The following is a 21,378-nucleotide window of genomic DNA, read 5'->3' as shown; positions in this document are numbered from 1 at the left end:
CTGACCAACTTAATTGTATTTTGTAAATATACACAAATTTAGAATTTGATGGCTGCAACACACTCAACAAAAGTTGGGACAGAGTTAAAATAAGATTGAAAAGTGCACAGAATATTCAAGTAACACCGGTTTGGAAGACTCCACATTAAGCAGGCTAATTGGTAGCAGGTGAGGTATCATGACTGGGTATAAAAGTAGCGTCCATCAAAGGCTCAGTCTTTGCAAGCAAGGATGGGTCGTGGCTCACCCCTTTGTGCCAAAATTCGTGACAGAATTGTTAGTCAGTTCAAAAGGAACATTTCTCAACGCAAGATTGCAGAGAATTTGGGTCTTTCAGCATCTACAGTACATAATATTGTGAAATATTCAGAGAATTCAGAGACATCTCAGTGCGTAAAGGGCAAGGTCGGAAACCACTGTTGAATGCGCGTGATCTTCGACCCCTCAGGCGGCACTGCCTAAAAAACCATCATGCTACTGTGACAATTATAGCTACCTGGGCTCGGGAGTACTTCAGAAAACCATTGTCACGCAACACAGTCCGTCGCTGCATCCAGAAATGCAACTTGAAACTGTATTACGCAAGGAGGAAGTCATACATCAACTCTATGCAGAAACGCCGGCGAGTTCTCTGGGCCCGAGTTCATCTCATATGGTAGAAAGACTGTGGAACCGTGTGCTGTGGTCAGATGAGTCCACATTTCCGCTAGTTTTCGGAAAAAACGGGCATCGAGTTCTCCATGCCAAAGATGAAAACGACCATCCAGATTGTTATCAGCAAAAGGTGCAAAAGCCAGCATCTGTGATGGTATGGGGGTGCATCAGTGCCCACGGCATGGGTGAGTTGCATGTATGTGAAGGTACCATTGACTCTGAGGTGTATATTAGGATTTTAGAGACATATGTTGCCATCAAGGCGACGTCTCTTCCTGGGACGTCCATGCTTATTTCAGCAGGACGATGCCAGACCACATTCTGCACGGGCTACAACAGTGTGGCTTTGTAGACACAGAGTGCGTGTGCTTGACTGGCCTGCTGCCAGTCCAGATCTATCTCCTATTGAAAATGTATGGCGCATCATGAAGAGGAGAATCAGACAACGGACACCACGGACTGTTGAGCAGCTGAAGTCTTATATCAAGCAAGAATGAACAAAATTTCCAATTGCAAATCTACTACAATTAGTATCTCAATTCCAAAACGATTAAAAAGTGTTATTAAAAGGAAAAGTGATGTAACACAATGGTAAACATGCCTCTGTCCCAACTTTTGTTGAGTGTGTTGCAGCCATCAAATTTTAAATTTGTGTATGTTTACGAAATACAATTAAGTTGGTCAGTAAAACTATTGAAAATCTTTTCTTTGTACTTTTGTCAGTTAAATAAAGGTTCACGTGAATTAACATATCACAGACTTTTGTTTTAATTGCATTTTGGAAAATATCCCAACTTTTCTGGAAATGGGGTTTGTAAATGTGCCAAATTAATTTTGCTGTAGATTCATGTGAGATGACTAAGAAGAATCTGGCTGAAAACAATTCAGAGGTGCTGAATGTTCAAAACATTATATAGTGTAAAATACTTGTCAAGTCGCTCATACTATATGATGTTTTGATAAAGTGTATATAGAAATAATGGAGAATGCTAAGGTAGGGGTAATTAACAAATTCATGGGGAACCATTATATCTGATAAGTTACTGTGATGTAGAACCTACCAACATAGGGTTCAATTGAGAGAGAAAAGGCCTGGATAAATTTAGGACGTTTTTTGAGTAAGTAAGTAGAAAGATATAGATGGAGTTTGGTAAAATGGAGTGAACCACCAAAGTATATCATATGCGCATATGAAGTAAATCCTCTACAATTCAATTGGCTATATCTTGGGTGTATTCAGAGTCGATGCCATTCTGCCAAACCTAGATGTTATACTCTTAGTCTTAATTGACATTATTGCCCCAGCAAACTTTCCTAGCTGTGCCAATTCCAGGATCTGTGCTGTGTTGCTGGACCTGCAGAAAAATCTTATGGATAATTGGAAATTTAAATATAAATAGTGGTACATCTAGCTTACTACTACCCTCTGCTGATTTTTACTAGGTACTGCGGTGGTTTGTCAGAACACTTACTTTGAAGAGGTCATTATTATTGTTTTTAGTTTAGTACACAAGGCCTTTTGATAGATGGGCAACTGCACTGGGGAAGAAACCAGACTCGTTGCAGTGAAATTCCTCTCCCTTTTTTGATTACTTCTTATACCAGCTCTTCTCTACTTTGCCATTGCTACCCTAATTTCCTCCCTCTCCCTCTCATTAGGAAAGCAGTCATCTCTCACAATTGTAAATTCAATGCCTTAATTCTTTCAGCCAACCTAATCTCTTTTCTATATTTCTCTGTTTAGCTGTTAGTTGTCAGAGTTATGGGAAAGATAATGACCACAACAAAAATGAAAAATATGGAATGTCTCTTCAACTGGATGATGTTCATTTAACTCACGAAGAGCTGCATTCACATGGCAGTGTTCGCCTTGAACAGTCATCTCAGCCGCAATTCCAGGATGATAGAGAGGAGCTGCACAAACTTCAAATAGCTAAGTATGATCTGGATGTTGGAGACAAGGGTATAGTGGAGGCAGTGGAATGTGAGAATACTTTGGGGTATTTTATTCTGGACTGAGAGTAAAGAGAGGAGTTCAGGCACATTATCAGGGCTGGTTTTTGGAATTTGAACAAAGGGTTCTCAGGAGTATATTTTGGCACTGAATTGACGATTTTGTACACAATGAGTTTTACAGGATCGCATCATGGAACCAATTGCAGGATGCTCTGAAACTCTGGCCTGAAGAATTCTTCAAACCATGTCTGCAAGGATTCTGTAAATACTTGCCTCTGCGGGACAGCACTGTTGCACTGGGTGACGAAGAACTTGACTGCAGCTCACTTGAACAGGTAGCTGGAGAATACATGCGTGAGACTCCTGATGGGTTGGCCAGGCAGTACACCATGGGTCTCACTTCCTAAAACTTACCACCCTCTATGTGTCTGAAAAGGTTGGTTTTTTGTCAACCGTTTTTTAAATTTCAACGGTTCAGAGATTAAAGGTGAGTGTGTGTTACACTGCCTTGCCCTTGCTCACCAGGGGATATCAAGCCAAGTTTATTGTCATTTAACTATATACATATATGCAAAATGTACATAACCACATGATGTATATAGAAATGAGAAAAAGTTTCTCCAAACCTGGGTATAAAGCACAGTAGTACACATTACACATGATAACTTATGAACGTAAAGATAAAATCTACACTCATAAATAACAAACTAAGTTCATTATGCCCTGTATGTCTTTGATATGATCAAAAAATACTGCTGGTGTTTTAATTCATATTTCTTTTCATGTTAGATAGCACTGGTCTGTGGGCTTGGTTGCTGGGCCTGAAGCATCAAAAAGGAATTTGAAGATTTAAATAAAGATTCTGTTACTTACAGAATCCTGTTGTGAGACTGCACAAATTTGGTAGGGAAATCCATTCAGCTTGGTATTTAAGGGCTCAACTACTGCACTTGACTCCACTGACTTTCTCTGAAGAACTTGCCTCCCAGACCAATCCTCTTGGTGTGTTTCTGCTTTGCTTACAATAGGGTTTGCAGTAGGCAGTGATTTATACTGTTTAATTTGTGTCTGTGTGGTTGATACTGAGGAAGAAAGTGGTAAGTTCTGTGAACGTATCAATAGACTGACCAGGTGGTCAGTAGGAGTCTGAGGTAATGCACTGGATAGACTGTTTTCTTTAGGAGAAAGGAGGCTGGTGAGATTAATGAAGGTTCATAAAGTTATGCAAAATCAATAGTATGGATGAGATAACTTCTATCTTCTCATGTGATTGGTTACTTACACTAATAAAGGGGAGGGAACGTCGACTCAGACCACGAGAGGCCTGCGTCAGGCATTTTCATGCCTTACAAGGTGCAGATTGGAAGTCTGTGTGGGGCGTCACTCCTCACACAGACACTAGAGCAATGTGTGATTAAGTGCCTTGCTCAAGGGCACAAACACGCTGCCACAGCTGAGGCTCGAACTAGCGACCTTGAGATCACTAGAGGAACGCCTTGACCACTTGGCCACGTGCCCAACACTAATAAAAGTTTTAGATAACATTTCAGTCTTTGCAGCAAAGGCAGCTGAGGTGTTTACTAATGATCGCTTGTTTCGAGATAATACCTTTTATAACCTTGCCCTATTTTGGTTTGACTTTTCAGTTTGACATTTTGCCAGGGTCTACAAGAACAAAAGTAAACTCAAATATGGTAAAGGTCAAGCCAGTTATTTGTGCCATTGATTTGTAGAGCACTCTGCAGTACGGAGCAAGACCAGCAAACAGACCTGGCCTGGAGCGAGCAGGAAAGTGGCTACAGTGCAAATTGGAGAAGCATCTGGTTGAAGAGCATCTGATGCTCTGGGCTGCACGGGTACAGCAGGCGGATCAGTTTCACAGGCAGACCCTGCTGATGCGGTATGTCTCTGTTGGTAGTAGTTTTTCACTGTTTGCCTGCTGTTTAGTTATGTATTTGTTTTTATATTTCCCTTCCAGGTACAGAAACTGATTCAGTATGTGTAATGGTGAGGGGTTAATAAACTCTGTGTGTAACTTTCTTCCTGCAGAGTACTTCTAAGTTGGAGCAAGTGGGGGCAGACCCGCCAGAGACATCGGGAATTGGTTGCTGGGTTTTCTTTTGGCCGGCAGCGTCGAGTTGTGCTGACTCTTTGGAAAATACGTTTATTACAAAAGCATGAAGCTGACAGAAGATGCAGAAAGGTGCTGTGTTGGAAAACTCGAGAGGCAATGTCCCAGTGGCACCAATATACAGAGAGTGAGTGTCGGCAAAGCAATTTGCTGTGACGGTGCAACTGTTTACACGAGGACTGACGATGCTTTAAAATCAGAATCGGGTTTAATATCATCGGCATATGCCATGAAATGTATTGCTATGTGGCAGCAGTACATTCAATACATAATATAAAACCAACTTACAGTAAATACATGTATTAAAAAAATTAAATAAGCTGTGCAAAAAGAGAAAAAAAGTAGTGAGGTCGTGTTCATGGGTTCAATGTCCATTCAGAGATCTCATGGCAGAGGGGAAGAAGCTCGTCCTGAATCGTTGAGCGTGTACCTTCAGGCTCCTGTACCACCTCCCTGATGGTAGCAATGGGAAGAAGGCATGTCCTGGGTGATGGGAATTCTTAATCATAGATGCAGCTTTTTTGAAGCATTGCTCCTTGAAGACATTCTGGATGCTGGGGAGGCTAGTGCCCATGATGGAGCTGACTGAGTTCACAGCCTTCTGCAGCTTATTTCGATCACCAACAAAATAGGGAAATCTTCTCATGTCTGACATTAGATAGGGAGACCAGTTACAGTATCGTCCAGGTATATTCAGATTCAGATCTATTTATCATATGCACATAAAAACATACAGTGAAATGCGTCATTTGCATTAACAACCAGTACACCCAAGGTTGTGCTGGGAACAGCTTGCAAGTGTCACCACACATTCTGGTGCCAACATGCGTAGCATGCCCACAATTTTCCTAAGAACAATGCAAGCAGCAACGACAAAATACCAACAGCAAAACAAGCCCCTTTCCCATCCCCCCCAGCCCCACTCACACTACCCAGCCAGGCCTCCCACCCCAGGACAGTCTACCTACGGACCAGCCGGCCTTGTTCCCAGGTTCTCAGACTTGCAGGTATCAGGCCTCCAACTTCAGACTTCACTCCAGGATGCCGATCACATGTTTGACCTTCAGGCCTCAACTTCCAGCCTGCGATCCTGATGACCTGGGCCCTCGTGACTCCTTTGCGTCTTCGACCCTCAGGCTTTGATTGGTTAGCACCTGCAGTGTTGCCGGACTATATCAATTATAATTAGTGGTATGAAAGTAGAGTGATCACTTGGATATAACTGTAAAATACTATGGACCATAAAGATGTTGGAAATGTTGTTTAAACATCCAGTAAATGCAGGCAATGGGCCCCACAACAGAAATGGTCTTTGGTGAGCTATACATCAGTATAGTCCTTCCTTAATTTCTGGCAATTCTTGGTACTTTTTGCTTATTCGTAGTATTAACAAGTGATAATTGTACCCATTTTAGTAAAAGTAATTGCCAATTCTTATATCTCAAACAAGAAAAAATCTGCAGATGTGGGAAATCCGAGCAAAGCACACAAAATGTTGGAGGAACTCAGCAGGCCAGACAGCATCTATGGAAAAAAGTACAGTCGATGTTTTGGGCCAAAACTTGGCTGAAGTCCTGCCGAAGGGTTTTGGCCCGAAACATCGACTGTACTCTTTCCCATAGATGCTGCCTGGCCTGCTGGGTTCCTGCAGCATTTCGTGTTTGTTTCCAAATCTCATAATTCATATTCTGCAAATTTGTATTGCTTCTTCTAGAGCGAAAGCAAGTCCAGGATCTCCAGGCTTATTTCCTTTCTGTTCACACACTGAGGGTGAAGCTTTTGACTCTTCAGACCTGGAAGCAGAAAGCAGAGACACAGAGAAATGTGAAGATAATGGCAGACATGCAGGTGCAAAGAAGGTCTGGAACAGTTATTACTCTGAGGCAGTGTTTGTGTAGAGTTCGTGATCCTTTGGGTTCAGTTCAGTTTGTATTCCTTAGGCACGAGACATAGATGAAGGCTGTTAAATGATAGAAGGTTCTAGAGAGAAGGTGAAGGCTGTTAAATGATAGAAGGTTCTAGAGAGAAGGTGAAGGCTGTTAAATGATAGAAGGTTCTAGAGAGAAGGTGAAGGCTGTTAAATGATAGAAGGTTCTAGAGAGAAGGATCTTGGGAAACTGAAAGGTCTGAAAGTAGATAAGTCACCTGGACCAGATGGTGTACACCCCAGAATTCTGAAAGAATTGGCTGAAGAGATCGTGGAGGCATCTTTCAAGAATCACTAGGTTCTGAAAGACTGGAAATTGCAAATGTCACTCCACTCTTCAAGAAAGGAGAGAGGCAGAAGAAAGGTAACTCTAGGCCCATTAGTCTGATCTCAGTGGTTGGGAAGGCGTTGGAGTCGATTATTAAAAATTAGGTCTCAGGGTACTTGGAGACACATGTTAAAATAGGCTGTAGTCAACATGGTTTCCTCAAGGGAAAATCTTGCTTGACAAATCTGTTGGAATTCTTTGAAGTAGTAACAAGCAGGATGGACAAAGGAGAATTGGTTGATGCTGTGTATTTGGATTTTCAGAAGGCCCTTGACAAGGTGGCACATGAGGTTACTTAACAATCTACGAGCCCATGGTATTACAGGAAAGATTCCAGCATGGATAGCGTATTGGTTGATAGGCAGGAGGCAAAGAGTGGGAATTAAGGGAGCATTTTCTGGCTCGCTGCCGGTGACTAGTGGTGTTCCACAGGGGTTTGTGTTGGATTGATTCTTTTTACATTATATGTCAATGATTTGGATGATGAAATTGAAGGCTTTGTTGCAAAGTTTGCAGATGATATGAAGATAGGTGGAGGGGCAGGTAGTTTTGAGGAAGTAGAGAGGCTACAGAAGGACAGACAAATTAGGAGTGGACAAAGAAAATGGCAGATGGAATGCAGTTTTGGGAAGTGTATGGTCATGTACTTTGGTAGAAGAAGTGAAAGGGTTGACTATTTTCTAAATGGAGAGAAAATACAAAACACTGAGGCACAAGACAATGGGACCTGGCAGTCCTTGTGCAGAATTTCCTAAACGTTAATTTGCAGGTTGAGTCTGTGCTGAGAAAGGCAAATGCAATGTTAGCATTCATTTCAAGAGGACTAGAATATAGAAGCAAGGATGTAATGTTGAGACTTTATAAAGCACTGGTGAGGCGTCACTTGGAGTATTGTGAGCAATTTTGGCCCCTTATCTTAAAAAGGATGTGCCGAAACTGGAGAGGGTTCAAAGGAGATTCACGAAAATGATTCCAGGATTCCAGGACAATGGCTTGTCATATGAAGAGTGTTTGATGGCTTTGAGCATGTATTCGCTGGAATTCAGAAAAATGAGGGGTGACCTCATTCAAACCTATCAAACGGTGCAAGGCCTTGATACAGTGGATGTAGAAAGGATGTTTCCTGTGGTGGGAGAGTCTAAGATGAGGGGACACAGCCTCAGAATAGAGGGTGTCCTTTTAGAACATGGAGATGAGGAGGAATTTCTCTAGCCAAAGACTGGTGAATCTGTGGAATTCTTTGCCACAGGCAGCTGTGGAGGCCAAGTTTTCATATATATTTAAGACAGAAGTTGATAGATTCTTGATTGGTCAGGCATGAAGGGATATGGGGAGAAGGCAGGTGACTGAGAGGAAAATTGGATCAGCCATGATGAAATGGCGGAGCAGACTTGATGGGCTAAATGGCCTAATCCTGTTCCTGTGTCTTATGGTCTTATGCCAGTGAAAACACTAAGGTCCACCATTTGTCCAGTGTGTGGTATGATGCCATCTAGTCATACACTAGGAACGGGGTTGTCAGCCTCACTCATTATCGTGGGAACTCTCAATCCTTCTAAAAGTTAAAGCTGTCTGCACTAGCCATCCCTGATAGAGTGCTGACAGATTGTTACAGCCTGTGTGATCAGCAGCCTATTGTGGTCATTCACTATAGCTTTCTGCATCCAAAATTACAGGTGGTCACTGGAGAAACCCCAGTAGATCGTTGTGTTGCAGCGTGTACAGAAGGATGTTGAGTGCACCTAACTGTCCAGGGCAGAGGACTAGGCTTTAAAGTAATAAATTTGCGTGGAGCATCAAAGAGGCTTAAGTTACATGCAGATCAAAGTTACGTTTACCAGAGGGATCTTGGTGACTGATCTTCGTGCACTGAATCCAATGGTAGAAGTTTTGACTTTGCACCTTTCTACTGTGCTGTAACTTAGTTTTTGATGACAATAATTGGACATAGCACAAACAAGTCTTGCATATCTTGGAATGTAAAAGACCAAGGGGTGATTTAATTAAAGATTTTGAAATGTGAATTAAAAACTGATGGTTGGATAGAAAAAGAGCTTTTTTTTCTGGTAGAAAATTTGGAACAAAGACATACAGCCTACTAACTAGAGTCAGGCCTGTCATGAGTGAAGATGTGAAGTAGTTTTGTTCATAGGGAAATTTGAAACTTTCATAGATAGCATTAGGTGCAAGATCATTTGTTAGTCAGATGTTGATGTATTTAAAGGATGCAAAGATACAATGGAACTGAGTAGCATTTAATTCAAGGGGCTAACTACCCCTTAATTTCTATTGTGTAACTCTTATCACCACGTGAAACATTACTAATTCATTATTTTCTTGGTCCAGATATCTGCAGGCTTGGCGCTGTGCTGCACTTCAGAAAGAGAAGATGTGGCAGAGGCTGTGGACATTTCAAACTGTACGGAACCAACAGGTCCTGTTAGGGGCTTTTAGTCAGTGGAGGTATCACTTGGAGCTGCAGCACTTCTCAGAGAGTCACAGGAAATTTAGAGCAGCACGGAGAGTTATTCAGTGCTGGAGGCAGAGGACATTACTACAGCAGGCTGTGAGGCATCGAGCTACAATCCTCATTCAAACAGTAGGTAAATTAGATTTGTCCATCACAACATTGTCGCTAATCCATATTCCCAGTTTCTTCCCAATCCCCCTATTTCTGCTTAAATAATGACGTTTTCTTCAGAAAGATAAAATCATTTTACTCCTGAGCCATTTGACTTCCCCACTACCTTTTGTATGAAAGCTATTTTCTCTGCTTTTAGTTTAACCAGTTTTTATTGATTTTCTTGCCTTGTCCTTGGTCACTTTTCTGAGAAAAATCCTTCCAGTATCTGCCCAACCAACAATTATCGTTATCTAAAAACCTTTCGGATATTTTTCTTCCCAAGGATCATTGAGGTGAATCAGCAGCAAATTTTACTTAAATCTATTGCATCCTCCTCAAGTTTCAACACTCAGATTTGAAGACAGAAATTTCTGTATTTTTCTCCATTATGGACAACTAATGTAGCACCAGGGTATCATCCCCTTCTTTCTAATCTCTTTCCATCCTTCCACCTACAGAACATACATCTTTTAAATTGACTGTTTAAAGTAAATTAGAGTTAGCATCACCACCTTTGGTACCATAGTGAGGGACAGTCAGACCGCTGGTTAGGAAGAGAGGAGGTAGGATTACACAGAGGCCACAAGAGGGCAGCGCTTGACAGCAGCTATTTGGAAGCAATATTGGTAACTGGCCACAAGAGAGCAGCACCACCTGACTGCCAAATGAAAAGCACCAAAGAAGGAATCAAGTTGTAATTCTTCAAGGAATAGTTGTGAAAAGTATGATGAGTGGTTCCACAGAGTTACAAAGCCTCAGGTACTTGCACAGTATTTAGGGTTTCTAAGTAGTACTAAAATACATCTGCCAGAACATATCGTTGATTGTAACATTACTGACACCAAACCAATAGCATTCCTATAATTCAGTTTCATATTTACTCATCCTATGTACATTGAAACATACAGTGCTTTCACACACTGCTTTCTTTGAGATGTAAATATTCAGTGGCTCTTATGCTAGTTGAATTTGTGTCAGTCATGTGCATCCTTGGACACAGATGGATGGCCACTTGCCCCTTGCACCTTCCTGGGACTTGGTGATTGTATCAGCTTTGGATGCAGTCTAGCACTTTGTGGCTCATCTTGTCACTTTGTAGTGGGCGGTCGGCATTTTGTGTAAGCAGCGAATGATTATTGTGCATCTTTCTGAACTCGGCATCCACTTTCACCTAAAGCTATAAACTTTGAAGACCATGTCTATACCTGGTATGAGATGCCTTTAGCTAGGAAATCTCTACGCACCCTGATGCAGGGTTTAAACCTGAAACATCAACATTTCCTTTCCACCCCATATATGTTGCTCAACTCACCGAATTCCTCCAGCAGATTGTTTGTTGTTCCAGATTCTAGCACTTGCAGTCTCTTGTGTCTCCAACACAAATTCTGTTGCTTATTTGAAGTAATCTCTTTCTCTCTCTAATCCAGCATCACCTGTCCTTTTTTGGCCCCATTTCTTTTTGCCCATTCTTCACTCTAGGCTTGGCTAAATTAGGCTCAGCCATGTCCTGAGCCTGTGGTTCATAAGCAGCGAGGACCTGCCTGGATATGGAGTAGGAATCTCTACAATCTGGATTACAAAGGTGATGGATTTTTCAGAGGCGCTATCTTTTCATTGGAATCTCTGCTTTGCTTCTCAGCTCTTTACTTACTGCAGTTTCAAATGTCTGTATCTTAGTTTAAACATTAAAATAAACCATCATTAAGAATTAAATTTCCCCGCCATTCTTGACCCCTGAAAGAACCCTAAAGATCAGGAAAATAACAGAGATCTAAAAGCTGCTTAGAAATTTAATAAACTGTCAACAAAGTTTGGCTGGTGGCCCTGCCTCCCACAAGAAGCTGCTGATTGGCAATAGCGCTGACGTTGTGTTTGGTGATATTTGAAATCCTAAAGTATATTCCTATCAACAACACTCTTGGTTGTCAGTTTCTTTAATAGTTTATTGAATTTGAACTTTTGTTTCAATGCACACCCTCATCTGTTTATTCACACACTGCATTCCAGGTCAGTGCAGCAACCCTCAAACTGCAGACTACTCTATATATATATATATATATATATATATATATATTTTACCTTTTCGATAAAGGTGTTAACCCTGACTAGCTTTGAATCTCAAACAGCTGGGTCATTCGCGCCTCACTGTGCATACATTTTTCATGTGCCAGTTTAAGAACTGGATGCCAGGATGTTGTTAACCTTGGGTCCATCTCTTTCCCCATAGCCGTGTGGTTATTTTTCAGCAATATTTGGCTCTCAGTGTTGATTGACAATCCCCCTCCTCCAATCTAGGATGATTTTGGATGAGAACAAGGTCATGTTTTGCTATGATGTATTTTGTGGATTCCTGACAAAGCCTGGGATCAGTCACATCTCACATGACTCATGTAAAATTATCTGGCAGAGAGCTCTCAAGGTTTACAAGCTGTGGCCTCATTGCAAACAGTTATATTTGTTTTTGACAGCTCCAATACTATGTTCTCTTATGACTGCACCATTTTTCTTCTTCCTCTGTTTCATTTGCAGTTGTTCAGCAATTGGAAAGAAGCTATCAGATTATCCCAGCTGTCCCATCAGATTGCTAATAACATTAAAATGAGGCAACTGAGGCTGCTGCTGCTCGCCTGGGCCAAATTGGTAAAAGGTGAGTTCTTCTGAAGATCACAGACTGCATTTGTTGCTAGTCTTTCCGTAATGGAAGGCTGCTTAGATATGTAACAAACCTTTAGCAAAATTGAGACAGTGCTTTTATCTCCCATCTGTCTGCCATCAGAAGCTGGCAGGGAAATGCACTGAAATTGTGTAAGAGTACACCTGTACACCTCTGTAATACAAATATCTAATTAGTCAATCATGTGACAGCAAACCAGTGCATAACAGCATGTAGACATGGTCAAGAAGTTCAGTTGTGGTTCAGACCAAACACCAGAACGGGGAAGAGATGTGATCTAAGTGACTTTGACTGTGGAATGATTGTTGGTGTCACACGGGGTGGTTTGAGTATCTCAGAAACTGCTGATCTCCTGGGATTTTCACACACAGCAGTCTCTAAAGACAAAGAGAAGGGTGTGAAAAACAAAAAAGCATCCAATGAGTGACAGTCTGTAGGCAAAAACGCCTTGTTGATGAGAGGGGTCAGAGGAGATCGGCCAGAATTGGTTCAAGTTTGCTGGAAGGTGACAGTAATTCAAATAACTACATGCTACAACAGGGATATGCAGAAAAACATCTCTGAATGCACAACACATTGAACCTTGAAGTGGATGGGTTACAGCAGCAGAAGACTAAACTGGGTTCACTCCTGTACCTAATAAAGTGGCCACTGAGCGTATTTGTAGGAACAATACTGCTGGCTCTTAGTTTCTTAATGGATCATTGAATTTGAGCTTTTCTTTTAATGAACACTATTATCTAATCAGATTTTCTTAATGTGTGTACCTATGTACATGCGTGTCTTTCTTTCTCTTTTGCCTATCTCAGTCAACCACACGTACCTTGTAATACTGCTTCAGTTGACCTCATTTCTCTCAGTAAATTATATTCATTAAAATGATAATGAAAAACTAACAACATGAGCAAAATCTCAGATGTTGCCCACTCACCATCACCATTGCTATTGGACCCCTGAAATATTGTCCCCTTAGTGTGACAAGCAAAAATTTAATTGAGAGACAACAAGGTTTTGCACAATGGGATGTGTATGTACATGTGACAGAGTGCAGGTTGGTTTTATTGTTTTTGAATAGTATTTTGTAATCCTGAGATTAATAATTATTTCAGAATATGAGTAGTCATCCAAATTTTGTAGTGTTGAACTCTCACTAAATATCATCTGTGTGTGTCGTTGTAACTCCTGTATCATTACATCAAGCACATCCACGTACATTTTCTGGGCGTGCGGAACAGATTGGCCCATTATTGTAATGTCATTTTAAACCAATTCTGATACATGAATGCACCCCGATTGCTTTTATAGAGCGAAAGGATGAGAGCGTGAGGCAGAAGAAGATGATTTCTGCATCACAGCACCAACAGAAGCAGACTGCTTTTTATCAGATGGCAACATTATATCAGAAACAAAAAGGGGCCGCTTTGTTCTACCATCTAACTTTACTTCGCAGGTATGACAAGTCCACGCTATCTGCTGTGCTGTTATGCTCTCTGCCATGCTGAAAGCAGACTTCACAATTGTTTGGAATCCACTTTCCTATTCTTTGCTGTTCTTTAACTCATTGCTGCCAGGTAACGAAAAGGAATGTAACAACCCCCCCTCAGCACATCACGGATTATGAGAATAAAACTTGGGTGTATAATGGCATTGATAATGTTTCCAGACTTTTAGGTACATATTCCATTGAAAAAGTCAATCTGTTTTGAAATAATTTAAAGCTGCCATGTTTAAATTAAACCAATAAAGGTCAGGTGTCAGTAGTACTTTAGTGATATCACGGGCAACCTGTATCGTAAGATGGAACGTTTCACATTTTACTATGAAAACCTGAGAACTTTAGTAATACCATCTAAGGCTGAGTGAGCGCTGTGTGTATCCTCTCTCCCCGCCCCCCCAGGATTGGCAGTGGTGTGGTGTTATGTACACAAAGGTGTGCTGTCACAGCTAATGTACAGAACCACACACACAGAATGCTGAAGGCACACAGCATTTATCATCTGTGGAGGGAAATGAACAGTCAATGTTGACTGTTTATATCCCTCCATAAATACCCACTGACCTACTGAATCCCTCCAGCATTTTGTCTGGGTTGCTCAAAATTTCCACCATCTGCAGAATCTCTTATTTATAATATACAGTACAATGAGATTGTGAATGTATAAACTGAACAACACTACATAGAGTATATAAAGGGCAGTGCACTGTTCCTCTTCTTTTGTATTTGTATATATATTTCCTATTATGAACAACATTTATTATTTATTGTTAAAGAGATGCAACACCACCCTGATGAGAACCATTGTGGCCGAGATACTGGGTAGAAAGCACATAACTTAATAGCTACAAACCACATGTTGGGGATTTACCAAAGAGATTACTGGTTTGTATTTCTGCACATTAGATAACCAGCTAAGCTGAACTGGTTTGCTTTCTCATCAAATCCTAGGTGCCTTCTCACTTGGGTTGGAAATGTACATCTGCAGAAGCTCTGGGCATTGACTGTATCAGCACAAGCTTCACTGTTGCAGCTTAACTCCGCATTTGCGATCTGGAGAACTCAATTGCACTTTCAACGTAAGATGGCCTTGTTTGTGCAAGGACAGACTAAGCAAATCCTGCACAAAGCACTGATAACCTGGTACAGCGAGGTAGGTGTAGAAAGATATGTGCTAATTAATAAGACTTCAGAAAGTGTTGCTTTTCTATTACTTTTCAACAACCATTAAAGAGAATAAAATGTGCTTATTTGTTATTTCCATACAAGCCAACAGATTTCTAGCATGGAATTTGTTATACAGTACTGTGCAAAGTCTCAGGTGTGTATATATATATATATATAGCTAGTGGGTCTAAGACTTTTGCACAGGACTGGTAATTTTATGTATTGCAATCATCTGCAATCATCTGAGAGTTGGTTCCTAATTTTTTTTTTCTCTTTTTGTTTTATAGTTAGTGGGGTTTTTTTTTTCAGTTAGCTGGGGTTCTCTTTTTTCCTTCTTTCTCTTTTATAAATTTTTTTTTTCATTAGCATATATATGGTTTTTTTTTCAGCTTTATTATATATATACTAATTTGTTGAATTTCTGTATTTTATAGCTGTAGAAGATTATATTAATAAAAAGATTTAAAAATGAAATGTAGTTTTATGTATTGCACTGTTTAGCAACCGCGAGAAAAACAAATTTAATGACATATGAGTGAAGATAAACCTGATTCTGATCCTGGTCTCTTTTGTGGACTGAGAGTGGGAATGGGGCAAGAAGAGGGCAATCATGGTTGGGAAAAGGGGAAGAGAGAGGGAGGGAGCAGGAACACCAGAGGGACATTCTGTCATAATCAGTAAACCAAATAACCTTGTCTGGTGCCTCAGGGTTGGTTGTGTCTGCACAAGTGCCACACCACACCCCCCCCCACCCCTGGCATTCCTTCTCTGCCACCTGTCCTACATCCCTCCTGGGGTGCTCCACCTTGCCATTCCCTACATCATTTGCTCCCGCCAGATTTACTTGATCTTTGCTCCACTTTGACAAATACAGGACTGTGCAAGAGCCACAAATAGTAAAAAAAAATTAGACAAATGAAGTAGCATTGTAATGTAATCAGACAGAGTACTAATTTCTAATGGTGCTGTCTATACAAGATACAAAAGGAGCATACCTGCGTTTTGAGTCACTTACTGTTGGAGATGAAATGGTTCAGTAATTTGGCTGTTTTCACTTCAAACTGAATTTATTATCAAGTTATGTATATGTTACCATATACTACCTTGAAATAGATTTTCTTTCAGGCAAAATGGGGAATGAAGAAATACCATAGAATTTACGAAAAGCTCTACATAAACAGATAAAGACTGACAAACAACCATTGTGCAAAAGAAGACAAACTGCATGTAAAAAAAAATAATACTGAGAACGAGTTGTTAGCACGGATTGTTACTTAGTGACCTTTATCTAAACCACTGCTTATATCTTCTTCTTTGACAGTTGCAGGCACTTAGATATCGTGCCAGATACGTGTCTCAGAAATTTGTGTCACGATGGATTGTTCTTGTGAGGGCACGGAAGCAGCGGGACGCAGAGGAATCTCGTGCGGAGGAACACCACAGGAATCACTCATGGTGATTAGTCTTGCATTGTCACTGAAATACTGCCTACTCTGGTTCTTTCAGTTTATAACACAATAATGTTCTTGCATGGAATTGGAGGAGCTTGTTGGGTTGATGAATTCAGAATGAACTTACAAGCTGATTCTATTTTTCCACAGTAAGCTATTTTTTAAGAACTGGCGGAACCAAACATTCCTACAGCAGTTCCTCGAGGAAAAAAGGGTTGAGAAGCTTCAGGAAATCTGGAAACAGTGGAAGAACTTCACTACGAGCAAGCTAGTGACTAGGGGACTGGTGAGAAAATCAGCTCCCTTTTAACAATGACTTTTCATTTAACCAGTTTAAGCTGTGAATATTTTGGTTGGATTTACAATTATAAAATAATACCAATGTCAATTTTCTATTTAAATTATTTATAAGAAAGTCAAACCATAGGAATAAATAACATAAACTATCCTGTTCCGTCTTACAATATGACTTTATGACTTTATTATGACTTTATTGACTTTATTTCTTACATCCTTCACATACATGAGGAGTAAAAATCTTTGTTACGTCTCCATCTAAATGTGCAATGTGCAATCATAGAAATTTATAATAATTTTTAATGAATAGAATAGTCAATAAAACAGAAATACACTCAAATCAGCATGAGTTAATCAGTCTGATGTCCTGGTGGAAGAAGCTGTCCCAGAGCCTGTTGGTCCTGGTTTTTATGCTGTGGTACTGTTTCCCGGATGGTATTAGCTGGAACAGTTTGTGGTTGGGGTGACTTAGGTCCCCAATGATCCTACAGGCCCTTTTTACACACCTGTCCTTGTAAATGTCCTGAATCACGGAAAGTTATTAATTACAGATGCACTGGGCTGCCCGCACCACTCTCTGCTGAGTCCTGCGATTAAGGGAGGTACAGTTCCCACACCAGGCAGTGATGCAACCAGTCAGGATGCTCTCAACTGTGCCCCTGTAGAATAATTTTCAGCAGGGCTGTTAATGAAGATTTTAAAAATATGTTATTTCTTTATTTGACAATCCACAATCTGGTTAGCTAGTCTGGACTTTAATCTAGAATCTAGACAAATAATACATTCTAAAGTATGTGGAGTGCTAAGTGTTACTCTACTCAAATCTTCTTGGTGACTAATAGTTTCATCCACAGACATCACCTGTCCTGTCCCATGCTTATCAAGTTCAGCACTAGTCCATTTGAGGCTGGTCCGGGGTCATTTATCATCTTTCTCTCTGGGGATGAAAAACCTGTGGTGTCTGGTTAATTCTGTTCAGCTGCTACAGTCAGTAATATGTTATATATAGATCTATCGCCCGAATTCCTACTCAAAGTCTTAATTAATCAGTGAATTACATGATAACATTGACTCAAGGAGGACCTCTGAGGGCAAGGCAACCTCCCCTGAGAATCTCTGCATAGATGAAGCTTCTTAATCTATTTGGGGCCTCAGATGTTCTTGCCGAGTTGTCAGTCTTCTTTGTGGGCAGGCTGGGATAATGGGGTCCAAGCTGCAGCTGAGCCTTGTCCTCATATTGACATAATTAGGAGACGTGCCCTCTGCCTGCAAAATAGTAATGGGGAGCTGATTGCATTTCAATCTGCTCATAATTTGGGAGCCTTTAGTAATGAACAGTCAGGTGCCACTGGAACCATGCTCTTCTTACAGCTTTTCACACTAATGGAAGCTTCTCTCCTCCCCACACAGTATGAGCAGAGGCTGGAGGTGAAGGTGTGGCAGTTGTGGCGTAGACGGTTTATACAGATGCAGGTGTCACAGGCGTTTGCAGCCCAGGACAACAGGATCCTGATGTTGGATGTAGGTACCAAAGTTACATACATTGCAATGCTAGTCAGCCTCCCTGGAAGATGCTGATCCTCTTTGTTAAATGCTCTGGTTTATCACGCATTGGCCTTTCTTTATGACTGGGGATCAGAGATCTGACCTTTATCCACCCACGCCATTTTTTTGAGGAATTACAACTGACTTTCCGTCCATTTCCCAAAACACTAATCTTGGGATCATAGTCAGGAAATCTGTCTGATTTCTCTTTCTCCTATCCAGGATTTACACAAGATCTGGAGTAAAGCAGAGATATCCTGATAAATCACAAACCTATCAACCTGAACCTTAAATAGACCTAATGATCTGGTGTGCATAGTCATCTGTGGCATTGAATTCACCACCCTCTGGCTATAGAAAGTTTTCCTCTTCTCTGTTCTAAATGGATGTCCCTCTATTCTGAGGCTGTGTCCTCTGGACCTAGATTCGTCCTCTACAGGAAACATCCTCTCCACATCCACTCTTTCTAGGCCTTTCAATATTTGATAGGTTTCAATGAGATCTCCCCCCCACCCCCAGTTCTTCTAAACTGCAGTAATTACAGGCCCAGAGCCATAAAAAGCTCCTCACATGTTAACCCTTTCATTCCTGGGATCATTCCTGTGAACCCTGTCTGGACCCTCTGCAATGCCAGCACATCTTTTCTTAGACAAGGGGTCCAAATGAGGGATAAGCTACTTCTTGTAACAGATTTTCTCTTTGATTTGGCCTGCAAATGTTTTGGTTCATGTCCTTAGTGCACTGTTTCAGTATCACCATACCTGAATGAACATCAGGTCTGGATTTACCAATTGCCTTTGGAGTGAGATGCAGAATTCACCTCTCCTCCCCTCCCTAGTCACATTGTTTCAGCAGTGGTGACATAGAAATGGACAGTTATTCATAGTCTGAGCTAAAATGTTCCAGAGCTTCCTAATTAGTGTTTCGTTTGAACTGCTATTCACTCTGATTATACACTGTAAAACATTACAGAAACAATGTTATAGGGTGCACAATTGTAATTCAACAGGGGAACAATTTGGTCTCAGATTTTGAACTATACACTCCTATAACAGAAATTTGACTCTCCTTCACACACAGAATCCATTAACTGTAAACCTGATGTGTCTAATTTATTTTTAGGTTTTCACTACTTGGTACAGATTGGCGTTTGGAAAACAGAGTGACCCATGATGTTGGTGAACCTCAAGCTCACTCCTAGTACAGATTTGAGCTTCTCACTGTGTTTGCTTGTGGAGATGTACAGTGTTGACTATCAAAACCCTTGTGTCCACTGTCGGTCTATTCCTGTCTGTCATTTGGTAAGTTAGCATCCCATTGGACAGGTCGGAGATGGTACATTTTCTTAGGCATGCTCTGAGAAGATCCTAACTTCATGCTTTGTAATATGCTGGTAATTAACCTGCATGCAACATCACAAAAACCAGGGTTGGGTTCGGTGACCTTGTGAGCTTACCCAGCATCATTCTCAGTTCATGGCACTGAGAATTCCACTGAGGAGAATCTTGTGGTTCAAAATGTAATCGATTTAAAATTATACATTAAATGTCTGTGTTTTCTCTCCACTCTCACTTGCAGAACTTATTGTGGACTTTTATCTATCAGCATCTATTTTTGAGATGCCTTTAACGAGTTATACTTGGGGCATGTTTCCTTATAAAACTTACTCTAAATTAGTAGTTTCTGTGCATTTAAGTATTTGTATTTCTATTTCCTCTGTTTTATTTTGATGGATTAATGGATATTATCCAGTATTTGGGGCTTTTTACTTATTTTTTCAGTATTCAGTTTTGAATACATTTGATTAAAAGCAGCAGAGAGTCTGTGTGGTTGTCTGTTTTTTATAATGACATTGGTGTTCTTACTTGATATGTCTGTGTGTACTGCAGTAAACCCAAGAATAACTGAATTTTCTTATTTAAATGTTAATTGTGCAAAAGCTTTTATCTGGGTTCGATGTTTTTAACTCATCTCCCCATAAGTCTAGATGGTAGTGTTTTGGCAATAAGCAGCTGTACCTGATCACTGTGCAATTTTGGAATTATTTCAACTTAAAAGGAAAAGCTGAGACTGTTCAGGGACAGACTGTGTAAGTATTGTAGTGGCTGATTATTCCTGCATCAATGAGAAAAGATACTGTACACTGTGTCCACTTTATTAGGTACACCTGTATACCTGCTCAGTAATACAAAAATTTAACCAACCAGTCATGTAGTAGCAACTCAATGCATAAACTCGTGCTGACGTGGTCAAGAGGTTCAGTTACTGTTCAGAATAAACATCAGAATGGGGAAGAAATGTTATCTAAATGACTTTGACCGTGGAGTGGTTGTTGGTGCCAGATGGACTGATTTGAGTATCTCAGAAACTGCTGATCTCCTGGTATTTTCACACATAACAGACTCTAGGGTGCACAGAGAATGGTGCAAAAAGCAAACAAAAAAGTCTAGTGAGGGACAGTTCAGTGGGCGAAAATGCCTTGTTAATGAGAGAGGTCAGAGAATGGCCAGACTGGTTCAAGGTGACAGTAACTCAAATAACCACACATTGCAACAGTGGTGTACAGGAGAGCATCTCTGAACGCACAACACATCGAACCTTGAGGTGAATGGGCTGCAGTGGAAGACGACCATGAGCATACACTTAGCGGCCACTTTATTAGGTACAGCAGTTCCTACATCAATGAAAAACAGATGAGATTATGGTCCCCTCACTTGACAATTCCATTCCTGAACATCAAGATGTCCGATTAAGTGATGCCCTAAAGTTAATTTCCATTTGCTGTCAAATGGAACATGCCTACATTTTTGAAGATGTAGACTCATCTTATGTATAGTTCCATTCCGCTGAGTGCAAGTGTGCTAGAACAAAATTGTGCTTGAGCAGATTTTTAAAACGCCTCAACCCAGTTGCAAAGTAATTTTAACAAATTTAATCTAGTTCCGTGTAGCTTGTAGTTTGATGCAATATTGACCACTGAGTGTAAAGCAGAAACAAAATAATATTTTTTTCCAGTCCTGCTGAAGGATCTTGGCCCGAAACGTTGACTGTTTACTCTTTTCCATAGATGCTGCCTAGCATGCTGAGTTCTTCCAGCAATTTTATGTGTATTACTTCGGATTTCCATCCA

The 21,378-nt window shown here is 40.7% G+C and overlaps 1 protein-coding gene across 2 annotated transcripts in view; it reads left to right on the top strand.

Annotated features, from left to right (window-relative positions):
- The window catches only part of LOC134337789 (protein SFI1 homolog), a 42,652-nt gene extending 22,594 nt beyond the window's left edge, over positions 1–20,058 (top strand). For both annotated transcript variants that reach the window (XM_063033031.1, XM_063033032.1), the window contains 13 exons: positions 2,399–2,591; positions 2,792–2,945; positions 4,344–4,510; positions 4,660–4,868; positions 6,456–6,600; positions 9,343–9,595; positions 12,149–12,266; positions 13,599–13,743; positions 14,740–14,941; positions 16,277–16,410; positions 16,557–16,692; positions 18,114–18,224; positions 19,371–20,058. In XM_063033031.1, the coding sequence (XP_062889101.1) occupies positions 2,399–2,591; positions 2,792–2,945; positions 4,344–4,510; positions 4,660–4,868; positions 6,456–6,600; positions 9,343–9,595; positions 12,149–12,266; positions 13,599–13,743; positions 14,740–14,941; positions 16,277–16,410; positions 16,557–16,692; positions 18,114–18,224; positions 19,371–19,421 (2,018 nt within the window). In that variant the 3' untranslated portion in view covers positions 19,422–20,058. The remainder of the gene's footprint in view (positions 1–2,398; positions 2,592–2,791; positions 2,946–4,343; positions 4,511–4,659; positions 4,869–6,455; positions 6,601–9,342; positions 9,596–12,148; positions 12,267–13,598; positions 13,744–14,739; positions 14,942–16,276; positions 16,411–16,556; positions 16,693–18,113; positions 18,225–19,370) is intronic.
- Positions 20,059–21,378: the final 1,320 nt, after the last annotated feature.

Source organism: Mobula hypostoma, chromosome 25, assembly GCF_963921235.1.
Source record: "Mobula hypostoma chromosome 25, sMobHyp1.1, whole genome shotgun sequence".
Taxonomy (NCBI): domain Eukaryota; kingdom Metazoa; phylum Chordata; class Chondrichthyes; order Myliobatiformes; family Myliobatidae; genus Mobula; species Mobula hypostoma.
This window is presented reverse-complemented; position numbering and strand designations above follow the sequence as displayed.